The sequence below is a fragment of the Macaca thibetana genome, chromosome 10 (genome assembly GCF_024542745.1).
Source record: "Macaca thibetana thibetana isolate TM-01 chromosome 10, ASM2454274v1, whole genome shotgun sequence".
Taxonomy (NCBI): Eukaryota; Metazoa; Chordata; class Mammalia; order Primates; family Cercopithecidae; genus Macaca; species Macaca thibetana.
The window spans coordinates 9,703,026-9,724,005 of NC_065587.1; the positions used below are offsets into that span (position 1 = coordinate 9,703,026).

General features: G+C 42.9%; 1 protein-coding gene and 1 pseudogene across 2 annotated transcripts in view; one reads left to right on the forward strand and one right to left on the reverse strand.

The window, feature by feature from the left end:
• Nucleotides 1-10,920, forward strand: part of LOC126929229 (60S ribosomal protein L17-like) — a 198,475-nt pseudogene extending 187,555 nt beyond the window's left edge.
• Nucleotides 1-20,980, reverse strand: part of EP300 (E1A binding protein p300) — a 92,449-nt gene that overhangs the window by 26,779 nt on the left and 44,690 nt on the right. For both annotated transcript variants that reach the window (XM_050805796.1, XM_050805797.1), the window contains 10 exons: nucleotides 17,521-17,614; nucleotides 15,133-15,270; nucleotides 12,347-12,464; nucleotides 11,402-11,576; nucleotides 6,315-6,392; nucleotides 5,209-5,318; nucleotides 4,070-4,207; nucleotides 3,056-3,493; nucleotides 664-843; nucleotides 329-473 (listed from right to left, as the gene is read on the reverse strand). In XM_050805796.1, coding sequence (XP_050661753.1) covers nucleotides 329-473; nucleotides 664-843; nucleotides 3,056-3,493; nucleotides 4,070-4,207; nucleotides 5,209-5,318; nucleotides 6,315-6,392; nucleotides 11,402-11,576; nucleotides 12,347-12,464; nucleotides 15,133-15,270; nucleotides 17,521-17,614 — 1,614 coding nt within the window. The remainder of the gene's footprint in view (nucleotides 1-328; nucleotides 474-663; nucleotides 844-3,055; nucleotides 3,494-4,069; nucleotides 4,208-5,208; nucleotides 5,319-6,314; nucleotides 6,393-11,401; nucleotides 11,577-12,346; nucleotides 12,465-15,132; nucleotides 15,271-17,520; nucleotides 17,615-20,980) is intronic.

Consider the following 20,980-nt stretch of genomic DNA (forward strand, 5'->3'; position numbering starts at 1 on the left):
TGCTATTCTTTCCTGCATTTTAGTCAAGGCTATTTACAAACATTTCTCTCTTGAAAAATAAGAAAATTTGTAGGGGATACTAACACACGGAACCCTGAAGAAATGAGGGGAACGACTAACTCATTGGTTGCTGCAAGTGAATATTAAAAAAGAAAGAAAGGAAGAAAGAAAAATTATTAATAACAATGAAGAGACCAGGCCCAGGGCTTCAAGGTTAATGAAATCACATTAATGGCAACTTCTGAGGCCTAAGAGGCATGACTGCAATTCTGCCCTGGGTTTTTGGTTTCTTCATGTATCTCCAGAACAAACGGTTTAAGAGACTCACTCTTTTTCTTTGACTGTCCTGGAGCTGGAGATGACTGGGTAGCTGAAGTACTTGGCTGATCTTCCTCCTCTTTTATTTCAGTTTTTAACTCAGTGCTTCTCTCTTCTGTTTCTGTAGGTTCCATTTTACAGTCTTCCACTTTAGACTAAAAGGTAAGAGTTTTTAGTATTCCAAAGATATCTAGTTGGGAATCAGTAGTCTGAACATCCTTTCTCATGCAAAATCTATGCCATGAGATCTAATTATCAAAGTATTTTTCTGTAATATTTTTTAAAAACTGGGTTCCTAGACTGGGGTCCTAACCAAACCAAACAGTAATTGCCCTACTCTCTCACCTCTGAAATATCCTCCGGTTGAGTATCTGCTGGTTCTGGTTGATCCACTTCCATTTTGGCCTCCATCTTCACTTCCTGGGAAGGCTGCTTCTCAGGAACGGCCTGAGAATTCACTTCTGTGCTACTAGTAGATGGAGGGTTTGACACCTGTCCTTCAATGCTTACAGCTGGCTGGGAAAGCTGGGCAGAAAAACAAGGGGAGTGGGTGACACACACAGTGTTTGCCAATGATACAATCAGAATGTAAGGTAAGCAACAAGACAGCAGAATTAGCCACCTATTTCTTGGCTTATATTCATTCACGGTGTTTTCATTTGCTCTGCCCATTTCACCTCCTTTAATTATACTTAAGAACAGGAGAATTAAGACTTGTAAATACTGGTTGTACATCAAAGAGCCAGCAACTATTTCATTGATAACTATCATTATCTGGCAGTGTGTGGGGATTTCAAAGATGTCTGCTTCAGAGGAGCTCACATTTATACAGAAGCGAGTGAAAGAAAATAATAAAGACTGGCTATCTTTTTTTTTTTTTTTTTTTTTGAGACGGAGTCTCGCTGTGTCGCCCAGGGTGGAGTGCAGTGGCCGGATCTCAGCTCACTGCAAGCTCCGCCTCCCGGGTTTTTACGCCATTCTCCTGCCTCAGCCTCCCGAGTAGCCGGGACTACAGGCGACTGCCACCTCGTCCAGCATTTTTTTTTTTTTTTGAGATGGAGTCTCGCTCTGTCGCCCAGGCTGGAGTACAGTGGCCGGATCTCAGCTCACTGCAAGCTCCACCTCCCGGGTTTACGCCATTCTCCTGCCTCAGCCTCCCGAGTAGCTGGGACTATAGGCGCCCGCCATCTCGCCCGGCTAGTTTTTTTTGTATTTTTTTAGTAGAGACGGGGTTTCACCATGTTAGCCAGGATGGTCTTGATCTCCTGACCTCGTGATCCGCCCGTCTCGGCCTCCCAAAGTGCTGGGATTACAGGCTTGAGCCACCGCGCCCGGCCCCGGCTAGTTTTTTTTTGTATTTTTTAGTAGAGACGGGGTTTCACCGTGTTAGCCAGGATGGTCTCGAACTCCTGACCTCGTGATCCGCCCGTCTCGGCCTCCCAAAGTGCTGGGATTACAGGCTTGAGCCACCACGCCCGGCCAAGACTGGCTATCTTTTTTGTTTTTACCTTCTCACCAGAGAAAATTTCAAAGATACAGAAAAGGAGACAATAAATATAATGATGTCCCACAGAGTGGCTGTTTGGAATCACTAGATTCTAATGAGATAACTGGCATTCTCTGTCTTTTCCCTAAGGCTTGTCATAAGAAACCTCCTAATGAGAAGTCAGTATTTTCTGGAACTACTTTGATTTTATAAAGAATAAAATCAAGCAGATCCACTGGTTCCTCTCTCATTCTGTCCCTCCTTGTCTATCAGAGGCCACGATGAACCAGTTGTCCATCAAGTACAGTACTTTATAAAATGGCTGTGACTCATGGGACTTCTCAGTTCATCAACGTGACTGAGAATATATTAGTATCGATATCAAAGTAGAAGCTTCTAAACCCTTAAAAAAAGTTATATTAATAAGGATTCAACTATTAGATAAGAATTTGGATTTTTATTATATACATAACCAACCTCTCACAAGGAAGCTACAGGTTGTTCTGGGTATATAATTCTCTCATCTTAGATAATTTTTTAACTTTGGTTAGGGCCACAGGGACTCATAAATCTGCAATTTTTTTTTTTCTTTAAAGACAGAGTCTCACTCTGTCACCTAGTCTGGAGTGCAGTGGCGTGATCTTGGATCACTGCAACCTCCACCTCCCAGGTACCCACTACCACGTCTGGCTAATTTTTCTATTTTTTTGTAGAGACAGGGTTGACCTGTCTCTGACCACCACGTTGGCCAGGCTGGTCTCAAACTCCTGACCCCAAGTGATCTGCCCGCCAAGGCCTCCCAAAGTGCTGGGATGAAAGGTATAAGCCACCGCGCCTGCCCAAATCTGCAATTTTTCAATTTAATCTTTAAGTTTTAAAGCTCAAACTGTTTGAAAAAGATTCTTCAAATATATGTAAAATTTATGTGTTACACTAAATAATATACTAAATAAAGAGAAGGACTGTGTCCCCTTGTCATACCCCTCTACGTACCTTCAGACCTCAGGATACAACATGAAACATAATGGTCAAAGTCAGAGCTAAATAAAATCTTTACACTCCTGCTACGTTAGGTCCTATCACAGGAATGCAAAACAGGATAAGAAAGTCCCTAATGAAAAACAGATTACACTCTACTTGTGGAGAAAACAGTAAGAGATAAAGCAAAAGAGAATAATAGAAATGACCCAGAAATAATATAATACTACAGTACAGCTCTAATGATTCTGCCTAAATCAAATCTCTACTTACTGGAGTTGCAGGCTGTGGAGCAAGCAGCGGTGCTGTTGGGGTAGGAACAGACGCTGCTGTGCTCTGCTGTGAGCGAGGCTGCTGCTGGGGCTGGTCAGCAGAAGGTGCAGCAGGAAGTGAAGGCTGTACTTGTTGGGGAAGTTGTGTTGTTGGTGGTGTAGGTGTCTGCCTTGGAGGGGGATGTAGAGCCTGGGACTGTGGCCCAGGTGGCATGGCAGGAGGTGTAGGAACAGGGGCTGGAATTGTTGTTGCTGGTGGCTGCTGAGCCCCTATGCTTGGGGGAGTATGGTGAGGGGTCGGGGTACGACTAGGTACAGGCGAGGGTGAATTCTGATGCAAAGCTGGTTGAGGAAGCTGGGGACAGTGAATGTGGCTCCCCTGAGACCCCGGAGGCATTATAGGAGAGTTCACCGGGCAGGAAGAACTAGACATTTGTGCCTGTTAAAATAAAAAACATAAGATAGCAATTCAAAACAGAATTAAGGAAATACTTACATGGCACGTTATATGAATTTAGGACGCAAACTGGTTAAACAAAGAGTAGCAATGTGTCTATTTCAAAATGTGTAAAATACCCTGTTACTGGGGATATAGCTTTGGACAGCACCATTGATACAGTATTTAAGTAAACAGACTTCAAACCACTCAGCCGAATGGCCTCAGCCACTGCAGAAAAACGACAGAATTGAGAGCACAGTGCTCTAGGGCCTGCCTATGCTCTCTTCAGCCAGAATTCCTTCTACATTGTGTTTAATTCTAAGATTTATTTAAAAGTGTTCACTACTAAAAACAAAATCATCCATTTATATTATTTCCTAATTTGTAGCAATTAACACCATTGCTATGTCACAGAATAATCTCTTAAGGTTCAGAACACCCTAAGTCTAAAACTGTTATTTTTTTAAAAAATCATGTTTTCACCCACTATCTGCTGCCACTCTTTCCTATAAAAACCTACGTCAAGAGAAATTTCAAGAATCAAAAAAAAGTAAAAAATCCACTTATGAGACATACTTGAGACACTGGAGCTTGACCACTGGACGGAGCCAAAGGCATATTTGTTACATTCATTCCCTGTGATGGGAACTGAGTCTGAGGAAGGAACTGGCTCTGGTTGGAAGGCTGTTGCATACGAGGCCCATAGCCCATAGGCTGCAAAAAAACACAGATCACCAAACTGCTTCATTACAGTTATTCTACTACAACTAAAATCATCAAAAGGTCCTAATGTCAGGTTTATTAAGCAAAGTCAAAGACAGGAGTATAGGTGAAGAGGGCTGGAGAGGAGAAGGAAGAAAGTTATAGAACAACTGACTCTTGTGCAGAAAAAGGGAAATAGCCTCACAGTTTACCTAGGTCTACTCTCAAGAAATAGTAAGAGGATGGAACAAACACACATTCTCTTGGTACACAAATATGTCTAGCACAAGGATAGCAGGTAACTTTCTTTGCATGCTCTGTTAAGTGAGGAGAGTTAATCACAATTTCATGAGCTCATGTCAGTGATGTAGTAATAACACAAATTCTAAGACCCATAATATGTAAAAACAAGTAAAATCTTACAAGTTGTGGCAGAATCTGGTAGCATTCATGGTCCACAAATGCTCTAGCAATGTTATATTTCATTTCTAAAATTACCCTACACAAATTCAGGCCTTAAAGAAAGAAATCTCCAAAGGCAAAAAACTTCATAAGACAAGAAGGGGCCCCAAAGGGGCCAAGATTCAGAGGCACCAGCTAACTCTAAAGGGCAGCAGGAGGGTCGGGGTCAAGGTAGAGAGATGAAGTGGTTAAGAGTTCACATAAGGAGCAGAAGCCTAGCCTCTCTTCTCCGAGCTCAAGAACCAGGCAAATGCACCATCAACCTTGCAAAAAGACAGTTCTCTGCCTGGAGAAGGGAAGACAGACATCAGGGAAGAGAGGTGACCATGAAAACGCATGCAGGCCACTAAACATGGACACTCCAGGGACAAGGGCCTGGCTGTTTTCGTTTTTTGGTCAGCTTTCTAGTAGAATTAAATACAGAAGAATTACAGAAGAACTAGGAGTTATGGTCTGTTTAAATAACTGTGAGCATTTATAAATTAGGAACAAACAGGATTTTCAAAATACCAGGTAAAGGCCAAAATGATTACTAAAGACGTCAAACTAACCAGGTTGAGCGCTCCAGGCTGAGCCAACTGTCCATGGTGTTGAAGAGGAGCGGTTTGCCGGGGTACGATAGGGGGCTGGGCCATGCTCATCTGGCCAAATTGATTCAAACCTGTGAATATGTGCAAAATATTAGATCTGAACGCCTTTCTGAAACTGAAGAATAAAAGACAGAATTCTTATGTCTGATTCTACATCTTTTTTTGAAACAGAGTCTTGCTCTGTTGCCCAGGCTGGAGTGCAGTGGTGTCATCTCGGCTCACTGCACGCCTCCCGGGTTCACGCCATTCTTCTGCCTCAGCCTCCCGAGTAGCTGGGACTACAAGAGCCCACCACCACGCCTGGCTAATTTTTTATATTTTTAGTAGAGACAGGGTTTCATCGTGTTAGCCAGGATGGTCTCGATCTCCTGACCTCGTGATCCGCCCGCTTAGGCCTCCCAAAGTGCTGGGATACAGGTGTGAGCCACCGTGCCCGGCCCTGATTCTGTATTTTATCAGGACTAATAAACTGGCTTTCAACCTTGTAAGTATAAATAAATATGTCTCACAGCAGTTGTAAACAGACATTATTAACAGGATCTTCAAACTGAATTTTACAAATTTTACAATCTGCTTTTTTTTTGAGACGGAATCTCGCTGTCACCCAGGCTGGGGTGCAGCAGCAAGATCTCGCTTCACTGCAAACTCCACCTTCTGGGTTTAAGTGATTCTCCAGCCTCAGCCTCCCGAGTAGATGGGATTACAGGCCTGTGCCACCACACTTGGCTAATTTTTGTATTTTTACTAGAAGGCAGGGTTTCGACACATTGGCCAGGATGGTCTCATACTTGACCTCAGGTGGTACACCAGCCTCAGCCTCCCAAGGTGCTGGGATTACAAGCGTGAGCCAATGCGCCCAGCCTGCAGTTGTTTTTAAATGGATGTTTGATCATTTAATGTCACCTGCCCTGTGATCTGCCAACCAACCTGCTCTTCACCCCCTCTTCCTCTATGGGCAGGTAATCATGACACTTGCTGTTGGTATAAAGTGGGTATCAAGGTAGCAAGTATTATCTTGCAGTACACCAGGGATTCTTTTAAAATAAATTTTTTTTTTCACTATTTACCAGATTGTGGAGTTATCCGAGGCATCATCTGGTTTGGCACACTGCCACGGATCATAGTTGGGTCAGGCAGAGGACCATCTAGAGTAAAAAAGAGAAATAAAGAAGTATCTTTGCACCATCTGCCCTTAACCAAAAAAAAACTCACTGCACACACAAACCCCACAAAATATTTTTAATAATACCTTTGAAAATTGAGTATGAATCACACAAAATAAAGCTCTGAACTAGACAGAAACTTGAAGAAAATGTTATTTCTGGAATACAGAAAAATGTCTCCAAGAGGATTTGTTGGTATTCCTTTATAAGCCCGGGTGCTTTCAATGTTGATAGAAAAATAAGCTATTGAAGCCATTATAGGCCAGGCACAGTGGCTCACGCCTGTAATCCTGGCACTTTGGGAGGCTGAGGTGGGTGGATCACTTGAGGTCAGGAGTTCAAAACCAGCCTAGCCAACATGGCGAAACCCCCTCTCTACTAAAAATAGAAAAAAATTAGCCAGGAGTGTTGGTGGGCACCTGTAATCCCAGCTACTCAGGAGGCTGAGGCAGGAGAATCGCATGAACCTGGGAGGCGGAAGGTGCAGTGAGCCAAGATCGCACCACTGCACTCCAGCCTAGGCTACAGAGCAAGACTCTGTCTCACAAAAAAAAAAAAAAAAAAAAAAAAAAAAAGTGAAGCTATTACAGCATTTAATGTGTTACTGTTTAACAAAGTCTGCCTCTGGTTGGCATGCAACAGAGTATCTCCATGGATAATAGCTATGAATCATGTCTAATGGTGGCCAAATCTGATCATGTAGCACAATGTTTTTATGCACACAAACTGTGAACATTGATTTTAAATAATATGCACATTATACCACACTACATATCATGTACCTCTTAAATACAAAAATAGGAATAATTCTTAATAAAGTAAAATATACATACATAAATCCTAAGGTCTTCTTCCTGGATTATCAGCACATGCTCTAGTGTAGCACTTTCAACACAGTGCACAGAGAAAATAATATTTTTACAGCACCCTGAGAAAGGACAGATGTCTGCAGTGACCTGGCTCCACCCTGGCCACACCCTTCGTCAAGGGCTGTGCACTCAAGCCTAAGGCACAGGAGAGGAAGACATGCTACTCTTCTAAGTAGATGTCTATTCCTTCAGACAAATTTCAACCTTTAGTAAACAAGCAAAACTGACAGAGGAAATGCTCAACATTTATATAAACTTTTATCTGTAACTCTGCAAGCTTTATAAAAAGTACATGCGGCCGGGCGCGGCGGCTCAAGCCTGTAATCCCAGCACTTTGGGAGGCCGAGACGGGTGGATCACGAGGTCAGGAGATCGAGACCATCCTGGCTAACCCGGTGAAACCCCGTCTCTACTAAAAAATACAAAAAACTAGCCGGGCGAGGTGGCAGGTGCCTGTAGTCCCAGCTACTCGGGAGGCTGAGGCAGGAGAATGGCGTAAACCCGGGAGGCGGAGCTTGCAGTGAGCTGAGATCCGGCCACTGCACTCCAGCCTGGGCGACAGAGCCAGACTCTGTCTCAAAAAAAAAAAAAGTACATGCATAATCCATGCTTGTTACATAAAAATTGTGCAGTGGCACAATCACGGCTCACTGCAGCCTCCACCTCCTGGGCTCAAGTAATGTTTCTGCCTCATCCTCCTGAGTAGCTGGGACTATAGGCACACGCCCCCATGTCTGGCTAACTTTTGTATTTTTTGTAGAGATGGAGTTTCTCCATGTTGCCCAGGCTGATCCTGAATTCCTGAGCTCAACTGATCTGCAGCCTTAGCCTCCCAAAGAGCTGGGATTACAGGCGCGAGCCATCACCATGCTCAACCCTTTTTATGCTTCTTTTATTTTCTGTGTATCAGATAAAGGTAAAAATCTCATTCTACAAAATGTCAGATTTAGTACGAGCTAAAGGTCAATATATACTTAAGGCTGATACTCAGTTCCACTACCATTTATTCCTGCTTACATCAGTACCATACTGTTTATACTGACATTAGAATACAATTTAGTATCTCAGAGACTTTAGACTTGGCTCAAATTTCACCCAGAACTTGAGTAAATTCTACCAAAACCAAGTATCTCATGTATGTCCACTTGTTTTTTTTTTTTTTTTTTTTTTTGAGATGGAGTCTTGCTCTATTGCCCAAGGAGGAGTGCAGTGGCGCAATCTCAGCTCACTGCAAGCTCCGCCTCCTGGGTTCACACCATTCTCCTGCCTCAGCCTCCTGAGTTGCCGGGACTACAGGCGCCCACCACCACACTCGGCTAATTTTTTGTATTTTTAGTAGAGATAGGGTTTCACCATGTTAGCCAGGATGGTCTCCATCTCCTGACCTCATTATCCACCTGTCTCAGCCTCCCCAAAGTGCTGGGATTACAGACTTGAGCCACCATACCTGGCCTGTCCACTTTATTTTATTTATTTTTGAGACGGAGTCTTGCTCTGTCACCCAGGCTGGAGTGCAGTGGCACAATCTCGGCTCACGGCAACCTCCGCCTCCTTGGTTCATGCCATTCTCCTGCCTCAGCCTCCCGAGTAGCAGGGACTACAGGCACTCGCCACTATGCCCGGCTAATTTTTTGTATTCTTTAGTAGAGACGGGGTTTCACTGTGTTAGCCAGGATGGTCTCGATCTCCTGACCTCGTGATCCACCCGCCTCGGCCTCCCAATGTGCTGGGATTACAGGTGTGAGCCACTGCGCCTAGCCTTTTTTTTTTTTTTTTTTTTTTTTGAGACAGAGTCTTGCTCTGTTGCCCATGCTGGAGTGCAGTGACGCGATCTCCGCTCACTGCAAGCTCCACCTCCCAGGTTCACGCCATTCTACTACCTCAGCCTCCCGAGTAGCTGGGACTACAGGCACCCGCCACCATGCCCAGCTAATTTTTTTGTATTATTAGTAGAGACGGGGTTTCACCAAGTTAGCCAGGATGGTCTCGATCTCCTGACCTCGTGATCCGCCACCTCGGCCTCCCAAAGTGCTGGGATTACAGGCTTGAGCCACCGCACCCAGCCTTTTTTTTTTTTTTTTTTTTAAATCTTTAGTTACTACTCAAGTTCAAATCATGTACTGAAGCAGTCTCAACTCTAATCTCGACTTTTTCATTCCTCAAAATTTGTTCTCTAACAAACTACTCAAAAAATATGTGTTTTTCCTTACTATTGGGCAGCCTCCACATATGCTATTTCCTCAGCAATGTTGCTCCTGCCATCTTTTTACACATTAGAAAACAGTACCTGGCACACTTCAGTTAGCAAATGAGGCTGCTAAAGGCCAGTGGTAACCAATGGTTATTTACTTTACTACTTCAATGAATGAAAGAGATGAACTTCTTAGCCCACCTATAATCTACTGATGGTATGAGGTTTACTACCTGCTGGCTCAGCTGGCACTTTCTGATAGGTCATGAGCATTTCCTAACTCAGTAAATGCAGGTTTTTCCTATCACAGCCTTGCTCACAGCATTTAAACAGCCTGTGTCATTCCTGAAAATGGTGTGCCTGCTCCATATTTCACTACTTTGATCCTACCAATAAGTCAAAGATTAAGACAATTTATCATAGTCTTGGCTATCTGGTTAATTCATCAGGTCAATAATGATGCTATAACCAGAAACTGAAGCTGTCAAAATGTAATTTTAAATGATGCTTCTAGGCAGGGAGCGGTGGCTCATGCCTGTAATCAGTACTTCGGGAGGCCAAGGTGGGCTGATCATTTGAGGCCAGGAGTTTGAGATCAGCCAGGCGAACAGGGCAAAACCCCATCTCTATGAAAAATAAAAAAATTAAGACAGGCGTGGTGGCACGTGCCTGTAATCCTTGAACGTGCCTGAATCCCTGCTTGATTGAATCAAGCAATCCCAGACTGCTTGAACCTGGGAGGCGGAAGCTGCAATGATCCAAGATCACGCCACTGTACTCCAGTCTGGTTGACAGAGTGAGACTCTTGTCTCTTTTTAAAAAACAAAAACAAAAACAAAAACCTCTTTCCCTAAGCGGCCTGAGGTAATCTGTGAAAATGGTTCGCTGTTCACTTGACCCGGAGAACCCCACGAAATCATGCAAATCAAGAGGTTCCAATCTTCGTGTTCACTTTAAGAACACTCGTGAAACTGCCCAGGCCATCAAGGGTATGCATATTCGAAAAGCCACGAACTATCTGAAAGATGTCACTTTACAGAAACAGTGTGTACAATTCCGACCTTACAATGGTGGAGTTGGCAGATGTGCCCAGGCCAAGCAGTGTGGCTGGACATAAGGTCGGTGGCCCAAAAAGAGTGCTGAATTTTTGCTGCACATGCTTAAAAACGCAGAGAGTAATGCTGAACTTAAGGGTTTAGATGTAGATTCTCTGGTCATCGAGCATATCCAAGTGAACAAAGCACTTAAGATGCACCGACGGACCTACAGAGCTCATGGTCGGATTAACCCATACATGAGCTTTCCCTGCCACACTGAGATGATCCTTACTGAAAAGGAATAGATTGTTCCTAAACCAGAAGAGGAGGTTGCCCAGAAGAAAAAGAGATCCGAGAAGAAACTGAAGAAACAAAAACTTATGGTAACGGGAGTAAATTCAGCATTAAAATAAATGTAATTAAAAGGAAAAAAAAAAGAAAAAAGAAAAAAAGAAAAGCGTTCCCAGCCTTAGAATATTTTATGTCAAGAAGGAAGTGTGACAGTGTAATATGATATTATGTGTGTTACAGGGCTCCTGAACCTGGTCAGCCTACAAACATCTACTGGCTACTTACCACACAAGCCAGTCTCAGAGAAATCTGTGCATATCTGTAGGCTATCGCTTTCCAGGTGTCACTATTAGAGAAGTTTACACCTTGGGCTCTAAAAACATTGCCAGATTATCAAGGTATGTTAAGTACCATGCCCAGACATCTTAAATATACTTGTTCTGCTGTTTCTACTAGTAGATGAGTTATTTTCTCTGCAAAGGCAAATGGTTATTTAAAAAACTCCAGAACAGTTACACAAGCTTATAGAAATTAATGACTCTGGATAGAAACTATTTTATTATCAATTTCTCTCAAATAGAAATATAACAAAAAAACACTTACTAGAAGTCATTCCTGGTTGCGGCTGTCCCATGTTAGGCCCTGGATTCATGGAAACTGGAACCATGCCTGCAGCATTTGGTAGCATGTTCTGTTTCTGTAGTCTAGTCCTTCGTTTTTCTTCTAGTTCCTTCTGGATCTTATAGATTTTCTCAGCTAGAAGGTGGTAGTACTCCGCCTTTTGAATTGTTGAAGTAAAATAAGGGAGATGAGGAAAAAAGGAACTACCACCAGGTAACAGAAAAAATCTGAGAACAGATACTAGTTTCATTCTATATGGTGCCAATTTAGAAAGTTCAACTTACGTAGAGAAACTGAACTGCCGTTAACAATAGTAAGTTGCTACTTCATTATATTCCAGTGAAGAGAGAACAGAGCTGTTAACAGCTCAGCACCACCCCCTCCTGTTTTTGGGAGAGACAAGGTCTCCCTCTGTTACCAGTGGCACAACCATGAATCACTGTAGCTTGACTTCCAAGGCTCCGGTGATTCCCCCACCTTAGCCTTTTGAGTAGCTGGGACTACAGGCATGCGCCACCATGCCTGGCTAATTTTTTGTATTTTTTGTAGAGATGGGGGGTTTTGCTATGTTGCCGGGCTGGTCTCCAACTCCTAGGCTCAAGTGATCCGCCCACCTCAGACTTCCAAACTGCTGGGATTACAGGCATCGAGCCACTGCACGCACTCAGCCACTTTTTAGGTTGACAGGACAACCAGATAAAGTGCCACATGAGTGCATTGCATTAGGAGGAAAAACATAAAATTCTTGATGACATACACTTAAGAAATTGCATTGTTATCCTAACTGTGCTTGGTGATAATAAGACAGGTTAGCTACAGCGTGTCCCCGTCTGAAGCACATGTACTACTTGTACATGCCAAAAAGGAATAAAATAACCACAACAGGCTCGATCTTGGCTATTAATAGAAAAAAAACTAGACACTCACTCGATTGTTTGCAGATTCATACATGTCTCCTTCGACTTTCCGAGCATATGCAACTAGGTTTTCCATCCGTCTGTCTTTTAAAGCAGCAGGATCCGGTGTAGGAAATATGGCTTGGACGCTGGAAAAAGAAAATCCTACCAGTGTAATAGCATGTCAGCTTTTTTTTTTTTTTTCTTGAGACGGAGTCTCACTCTTGTTGCCCAGGCTGGAGTGCAATGGCACGATCTTGGCTCACCACAACCTCCGTCTCCCAGGTTCAAGTGATTCTCCTGCCTCAGCCTCCCAAGTAGCTGGGATTACAGGCATGTGCTCCCATGCCCCACTAATTTTATACTTTTAATAGAGACGGGGTTTCTCCATGTTGGTCAGTCTGGTCTCAAACTCCCAACCTCAGATAATCCGCCCGCCTCGGCCTCCCAAAGTGCTGGGATTATATGCGTGAGCCACTGTGCCCGGCCAGCATGTCAGATTTTAATTAGACTTTTTCCAATTTTTATACACTGAACACATAGAGGAACACATAAAGAAAAAGTGGCAAGGTGAGATACATTAAAATATAATACTTACTGAAATGAAATTGTCTTTCTGTGATAAAAGAATTTTTGTCTGTATTTCCGAGCACAATATAAGAAATGACTCTATAAAAAATACTCTTTGGTCCCTGTTACTCTAGATGTAAAGCAAAATATTACAGTGGGCTACATACTAAAGACAGTGAGGAAAACAGGCCTTGTCATAGTATCAGGTAGCAGAAGCCTTCAGAGCTCCATCTACTCTTCTAAATTTATTACTTAGCTTACTGAAATAAAATTTATTAACCACTCTAAAATGTGAAGACATCAAAAACTTGAAGTGTTCTGACAAAGGCTAATAAAAAACAAACAAACAACCAAAAACCCTAAGTGGAGAGAGCAGAAATTCATAATGATTCTGTTAGATTGTTTTTCACTTTCATGCAATTCCCTAACAGAATGTTTTGCACTAGTATTTCTTATGACTAATAAAAGTGGTCTTTAGGCATTCATTTTATTTGGATATCTCATACTCAGATGCATAGGACTTGAAGGAACCAGATAAAGAAGATATAAATGGAAGTCCAGAAGAATACCGAGTTGGTAGAAAAGTTGAGCATATATAATAAACTTTTAATGTAAAGTCAAATATCAATCCCAAATAATCATCTCTGTCCACTAAATAAAAGTTATTGAATAGTTTGTCACAAAATAAGAGATTGGTTATTCTTTATTAAAGGAATAATTTCATTAAACTTGTGAAGTTCTTTCCTTGTCAAATTCCATTACTTAGTGCTACCAATGAAGAACTCCTGGCTGAACGCAGTGGCTCACGCCTATAATCCCAGCACTCTGGGAGGCCGAGGTAGGTGGATCACCTGAGGTCAGGAGTTCGAGACCAGCCTGGCCAACACAGTAAAACCCCATCTCTACTAAAAATATAAAAATTAGCCAGGTGTGGTGGCATACACCTGTAACCCCAGCTACTTGGGAGGATGAGACAGGAGAATCGCTTGAACCCAGAAGACGGAGGTTGCAGTAACCCAAGATCATGACACTGCACTCCAGCCTGGGCGACAGAGCAAGACACTGTCTCAAAAAAAAAAAATTCCTAAATAATTGGCAAGCATGGGTTCCTGGGAGAAAAAAAGAATTCCTAAATGAAACATATATAATTGGTAGTCTGGTGTAACTTAAAAACAAATTAAGACAAAATGATAAATAGTTCCTCAATCAATTAAAAAATATGGATACAATAAAGGAGACCCTGCTATTAACTGGAAGTGAAATGAAAAGACTTCTCCAAGAAAAAATACTGCATGGTGTTTGAAGGGTAAACTCTGTAATGGGCGAGGTCCAAGCTCTACCTTTTTATGATGCTGAGCACATTTCATTACCTTGCTCTATATGCCTCCCCCTCCTTCATCTAACAAAAACTCTTTAGATTAAGATGGAGTTTGTAAGGGGAGAGAAGTTGAAATATATCAACTTCTCAAAAAATAAACTGCCATGTGCACATTTGGAGGACAAGAAGCCCAGAGAGACCAACCTACCAGATTCAACTTATCAACATAATAAAAGTTCTACCAGGACAGGCGCGGTGGCTCATTCCTGTAATCCTAGCACTTTGGGAAGCCGAGGCAGGCGTATCACTTGATGTCAGGAATTTGAAGTCAGCCTGACCAACATGGTGAAATCCCGTCTCTACTAAAAATACAAAAATTAGCCAGGTGTGGTGGCGCATGCCTGTAGTCCCAGCTCCCTGGGCGGCTGAGGCAGGAGAATTGCTGGCACTTGGGAGGCGAAGTCTGCAGTGAGCCAAGATTGTGCCACTACACTCCAGCCTGGGCAACACAGTGAGATTCTGTCTCAAACAAACAAACAAACAAACAAACAAACAAAAAAACCCGCTCCACCAGGAGTAACAGAAAAGGATGTTATCACTGCAATATTTTAATGAGCTGAGGCCTACTTTTTCTCAGATATTTAAGTTTTGCAAAGGCAATAGCTAAAAACAATGTTTAATTATTTACTGGCACTAGACAGAATAGTTCACATACTATTAAAGCTGAAAGACTACTATAGATGGTGAGAAAGGTTGAAAAGGAAAAAAGCAGCAGCAGTAAGAAATCCACAAGAGTAGAAGTATCGACATCAATGTCCATGCTACAGAAAATTTGCTAATATTCCTTTAGTGATTAAATGCCCAGGAGATTGAAAGCATGTTAACATAACATCTCTTTACGAATGAGAAATGTCCACGATCTTACTTACAGTTTGTGAACAAGATGATTTCGAAGATCCTGAGTAATATCTTCATGCCACTGTTTCCGAATTCCAGTAGTGGATGGTTGAGCTGCTGTTGGCATAGGACCCAGGGAGGGCACACTCGCATTTTCACTCATCATTGGGCTTCAAAAAGGGGTCACCAAATAGTTTTAGTTAGGAAAGGTAGGAGAAAGAAGACCTCATTTAATTCAAGCTGACACTTATTATTGTAATGGGATCAATATGCTATGTCACTTCTATTTGCATTTAGGAGTTAGGCAGGGAGAAGTGTGTGACTAGACTGATTTTAAAGTGTGCATGCTCACACCAGGCCGGGCGCGGTGGCTCAAGCCTGTAATCCCAGCACTTTGGGAGGCCGAGATGGGTGGATCACGAGGTCAGGAGATCGAGACCATCCTGGCTAACACGGTGAAACCCCGTCTCTACTAAGAAATACAAAAAATAGCCGGGCGAGGTGGCAGCGCCTGTAGTCCCAGCTACTCGGGAGGCTGAGGCCGGAGAATGGCGTGAACCCGGGAGGCAGAGCTTGCAGTGAGCTGAGATCCGGCCACTGCACTCCAGCCTGGGCTACAGAGCGAGACTCCGTCTCAAAAAAAAAAAAAAAAAAAGTGTGCAAGCTCACACCTGTGTGAGGGAAAGCTGTATTTCTTTGGAGGGCAGAATGACGTCCTAACACAAATCATAAGACTTAATTTTCTGGGTTTTGTTGGTTATGTTTTCTTTTTTTTTCTTTTTTTTTTTTTTTTTGAGACAAAGTCTTGCTCTGTCACCCAGGCTGGAGTGCAATGGTGCAATCTTGGCTCACTGCAACCTCTACCTCCCGCGTTCAGGCAATTCTCATGCCTCAGCCTCTTGAGTAGCTGGGATTACAGGTGTGCATCACCATGCCCAGCTAATCTTTTGTATTTTGTTTGTTTTTGAGATGGAGTCTTGCTCTGTCGCCCAGGCTGGACTGTAGTGGCACAATCACAGATCACTGCAATCTCTGCCTCCTGGGTTCGAGCGATTCTCTTACCTCAGCCTCCCAAGTTGCTGGGATTACAAGGCACCCGCCACCACGTCTGGCTGATTTCGTATTTTAGTAGAGATGGGGTTTCATCATGTTGGTTAGGCTGGTCTCAAACTCCTGACCTCAAGTGATCCGCCTACCTGGGCCTCCCAAAGTGCTGAGATTACAGGCGTGAGCCACTGCACCCAGCCATTATTTTTTCTTGAGACGGAGTGTCACTCTGTTGCCCAGGCTGGAGCGCAGTGGTGTAATCTCAGCTAAATGCGACCTCCGCCTCTGGGGTTCAAGCGATTCTCCTGCCTCAGCCTCCTGCGTAGCTGGGATTACAGGTGGGCGCCACCATGCCCAGCTAATTTTCGTATTTTTAGCAGAGACAGGGTTTTGCCGTGTTGCCCAGGCTGGTCTTGAGCTCCTAAGATCAAGCAATCTGTCTGCCTCAGCCTCCCAAAGTGCTGGGATTATAGGAGAGCTGCCATGCCCAGCCTACACTTAGTTTTCTAAGGCTTGTGTTATCGGACTAAGCTGTCATTTTAACACAGCTCACCTCAGGGAATTATTTGGATGATGGACTAATTCTTTTTTTAAAATAATAATTATTATTTTTTGAGACACAGTCTCGCTGTCACCCAGTCTGGGGTGCAGTGGTGTAATCACGGCTCACTGGAGCCTTGACCTCCCAGCCTCAAGTGCTCCTCCCACCTCAGCCTCCTCAGTAGCTGGGAGTACAGATGCATACCACCACGCCTAGCTAACTTCTTTCTGTTTTCTTGTAGAGAAGACGTCTTGACATATTGCTGAGGATGGTGCACTAATTCTTAACATCAGGATAAGGCCGACTGTTACGGAGCTGTAACCTTGCAACATCCTACTCTATTAGGGAAGGTGTAGGCTACACTAGATAATTAATACAATTTCGATTAAGGCTGTAGAAAGAAGAAAGAATAGGCCGGGCAGGGTGGCTCAAGTCTGCAATCCCAGCACTTTGGGAGGCTGAGGCGGACGGGGGATCATGAGGTCAAGAGTTCAAGATCAGCCTGGCCAACATGGTAAAACCCCATCTCTACTAAAAATACAAAAATTAGCTGGGCATGGTGGTGTGTTCCTGTAATCCCAGCTACTCAGGAGGCTGAGGCAGGATAATTACTTTAACCGGGAACCAGGAGGCAGAGGTTGCGGTGACCCAAGATCGTACCACTGCACTCTAGCCTGGGCTACAGAGCGAAAAAAGAAAAGAATGGACTCAAACATCTGTCTGTATTCAAAGACATCGTCAAACCGAGGAAACTATGTTAAAAATTTCAAACAATTAATTGTTAACCAGTATTTATAATATGACTCAGGGTATAAACCATGGTAAGACTTACTTTTGAGAATTTATGGCTGAATGCAACATTGAGTCAGAAAGAAGACTCGGCGTTTGAACTCCTACACCTCCATTTACTCCCATAGGACTAGCACCTAAGTCAAAATGAAATAACAAAAGACAGAAATAAATACAACAGCCACCATACAACAAATACCATAAAGTTAAGACACAAATGACAAATCAGGAAAAAAATATCAGCAGCACATACAGTAAATAATTGACAATATAACTGGCAACACATATGTAAAGGCTGATTTGAAGTACTCTTATAAGCAGGTAAGAAAAACATGAACCACCCAACAGTAAATCATAGAAATTTAAACAAAAATAAATGAATAAATAAATAAATGCAAATGTGGCCGGGCACAGAGGCTCACACCTGTAATCCCAGCACTTTGGGAAGCCAAGGTGGGCAGATCACGAGGTTAGGAGTTCGAGAACAGCCTGGCCTGGCCAACATGGTGAAACCCCCTCTCTGCTAAAAATACAAAAAAATAGCTGGGCGTGGTGGCAGGCACCTGTGATTCCAGCTACTCGGGAGGCTGAGGCAGGAGAATTGCTTGAACCCAGGAGACGGAGGTTGCAGTAAGCTGAGACCGTGCCACTGCACTCCAGCCTGGGCGACAGAGCGAGACTCCGTCTCAAAAAAAAAAAAAAAAAAAAAAAAAAAAAAAAAAAAAAGCAAATTGTGCACAATAGCAATTATGGTTAAACTTAAAACATATTTTCATGTATGAAATTCTCAAAACTTTTAGAAGTTGATTTTCTAAATCCAAGTGTTGAGAATGATGTGTGGAAATATACATTTTCAACCAAAATGCACAGATGTATATAAACTGATAATCTCTTGGAAGAGCTATTTGGCAAGTGCTAACATAAAAACATTCTTGAATATATTCTTAGAATTTCCACTTTTGATGTCTTACAGTTATATATGTCTAGAAGGAGCAAAGAATTCTCAACCCAAAATTGTTTAGAGAATTTAACTACACATGCAAATGCTTCCATAAGCAACAAAAATTTATGTAAGCAGATAGGAGCCTAAGTACAGATCCTTAGAGAGAGGGACACAAAGCAGTGTACGGGTGAAAGAAAAACACATTTTATCGAACATTCCAACACTCCTTCAAAATGGCTTAAATAGCTCTAATGTGCATACAATTACTTCTTCAATTAACACCTTTAATGAATATCCTTTCTTTTTTATTTTTTGAGATGGAATCTTGCTCTGTCACCCAGGCTGGAGGGCAGTGGCACGATCTCCGCTTGCTGCCTGCTCCGCCTCCCAGGTTCACACCATTCTCATGCCTCAGCCTCCTCAGTAGCTGGAACTACAGGCGCCTGCCACCACGACTGGCTAATTTTTTGTATTTTTAGTAGAGACGGGGTTTGAACACGTTAGCCAGGAGAGTCTCGATCTCTTGAGTTTGTGATCCACCCACCTTGGCCTCCCAAAGTAGATGCCGAGCGCAGTGGCTCACGCCTGTAATCCCAGCACTTTGGGAGGCCAAGTCGGGCGGATCATAAGGTCAAGAGATCAAGACCATCCTGGCCAACATGGTGAAACCCTGTCTCTAATAAAAATACAAAAATTAGCTGGGAATGGCAGCACGCTCCTGTAGTCCCAGCTACTTGGGAGGCTGAGGTAGGAGAATCGCTTGAACCCCGGAGGCGGAGGTTGCAGTGAGCAGAGATCACGCCACTGCACTCCAGCCTGGCTATAGAGCGAGATTCCATCTCAAAAAAAAAAAAGAGATGAGGGTTCTCACTGCATTGCCCAGGCTGGTCTCAAATTCCTATGCTCCTGTGTTGGCCTCCCAGTTGTTGGGATTACACGCATAAGCCATCATACCTGGCTGTATATTCTACTGCTTTAAACACTAATAACAACTTAAGTGACTGGAGAGATAAAACAACAAATGAACAAACAAGAAAGAAAAACTAAAAGCATTCAAACCCATGTTGTTCAATGTAAAACAAAAACAAAACAAAACAAACAAAAACACTAAAAACAACCAACAGCAACACTCACATCAAACCAAATTTTCATGTGGTTAAAAGACTTTTGATACACAGTTCTATTAATACACCCCTCAAGTTATTTTTAGTTAAAAACAAAACTTCCCACTAAAATGAAAATAACTGGCTCAATTTACAAACAATTTTTAAAGAGAGAAATGCTGTTGCCTTCCTTCATCATGCTCCCTAAAAGCTTAGGCTAAACTTTCCTTCACTGTTTTGTTTTCGAAACAAGATCTCACTCTGTCACCCAGGCTAAAGTACAGGCACACGATGATAACAGCATCCTGAAACTCCTGGGTTCAAGCAATCCTCCCACCCTGGCCTCCCAGTGATGGAATTACAGGCACGTGTCACTGCACCTGGGCAGAATTTTCCTTCTAATATTATTAGGCTCGCTCTCTGAAATTTAGCTGTTAGAAGTGGTCTTTTTTTTTTTTTTTTTTTTTTTTTTTTTTTTTGAGACGGAGTCTCACGCTGTCACCCAGGCTGGAGTGCAGTGGCCGGATCTCAGCTCACTGCAAGCTCCGCCTCCCGGGTTCACGCCATTCTCCTGCCTCCGCCTCCCGAGTAGCTGGGACTACAGGCGTCCGCCACCTCGGCCGGCTAGTTTTTTGTATTTCTTAGTAGAGACGGGGTTTCACCGTGTTAACCAGGATGGTCTCGATCTCCTGACCTCGTGATCCGCCCGTCTCGGCCTCCCAAAGTGCTGGGATTACAGGCTTGAGCCACCGCGCCAGGCCAGAAGTGGTCTTTTTCAAATAGAGTTGTGATGTCATTAATTATGTATGTGTTACTGTAAAAATCTTGTGTAAAATTACATTTGTATATAAATTATTAATTTAACAAATTTTTTTTTAGTTCAATGAAATAAAAAACTGATTACACTGTACATGAATCTGCTTATCTTAGTGCCTTCTGATGGTACATGAAAATACAGCTACACATTCTTTCCAAGGTCTCCAGGTCTATTCTAGAGATTTTTGTTCACTAAGACAGTTATTACTACAAAGGTACTATTAACTGAAGAAATAAAAACAAAGGAAACTTGAGTGATCTTAAATCTAATTCTAAATAAGACACCAAGAAATGGGGGGAAAAATCCCCCAAAATTATCATTCAAATAATTCTGTATATATATAAAAGTACATAGGCGAGATAATATAATGAGAGGAAAAGAGCTATAATAGGAACTATACATAGAAGTTTGAAAAATAAAATGGAACTACCCAATTACAACAATGAAATTCCAGGCCACGGGAAGACATCAACCTAAGGTCAACATCCTAAAACTTAAGCAAAAAGGTAAGATGCATTCTGCATAACACGGAATGGGAGATAAAAAAAAGTAATGCTGGGCATGGTGGCTCATGCCTGTAATCCCAGCACTTTGGGAGGCTGAGGCGGGCGGATCATGAGGTCAGCAGTTCAAGACCTCC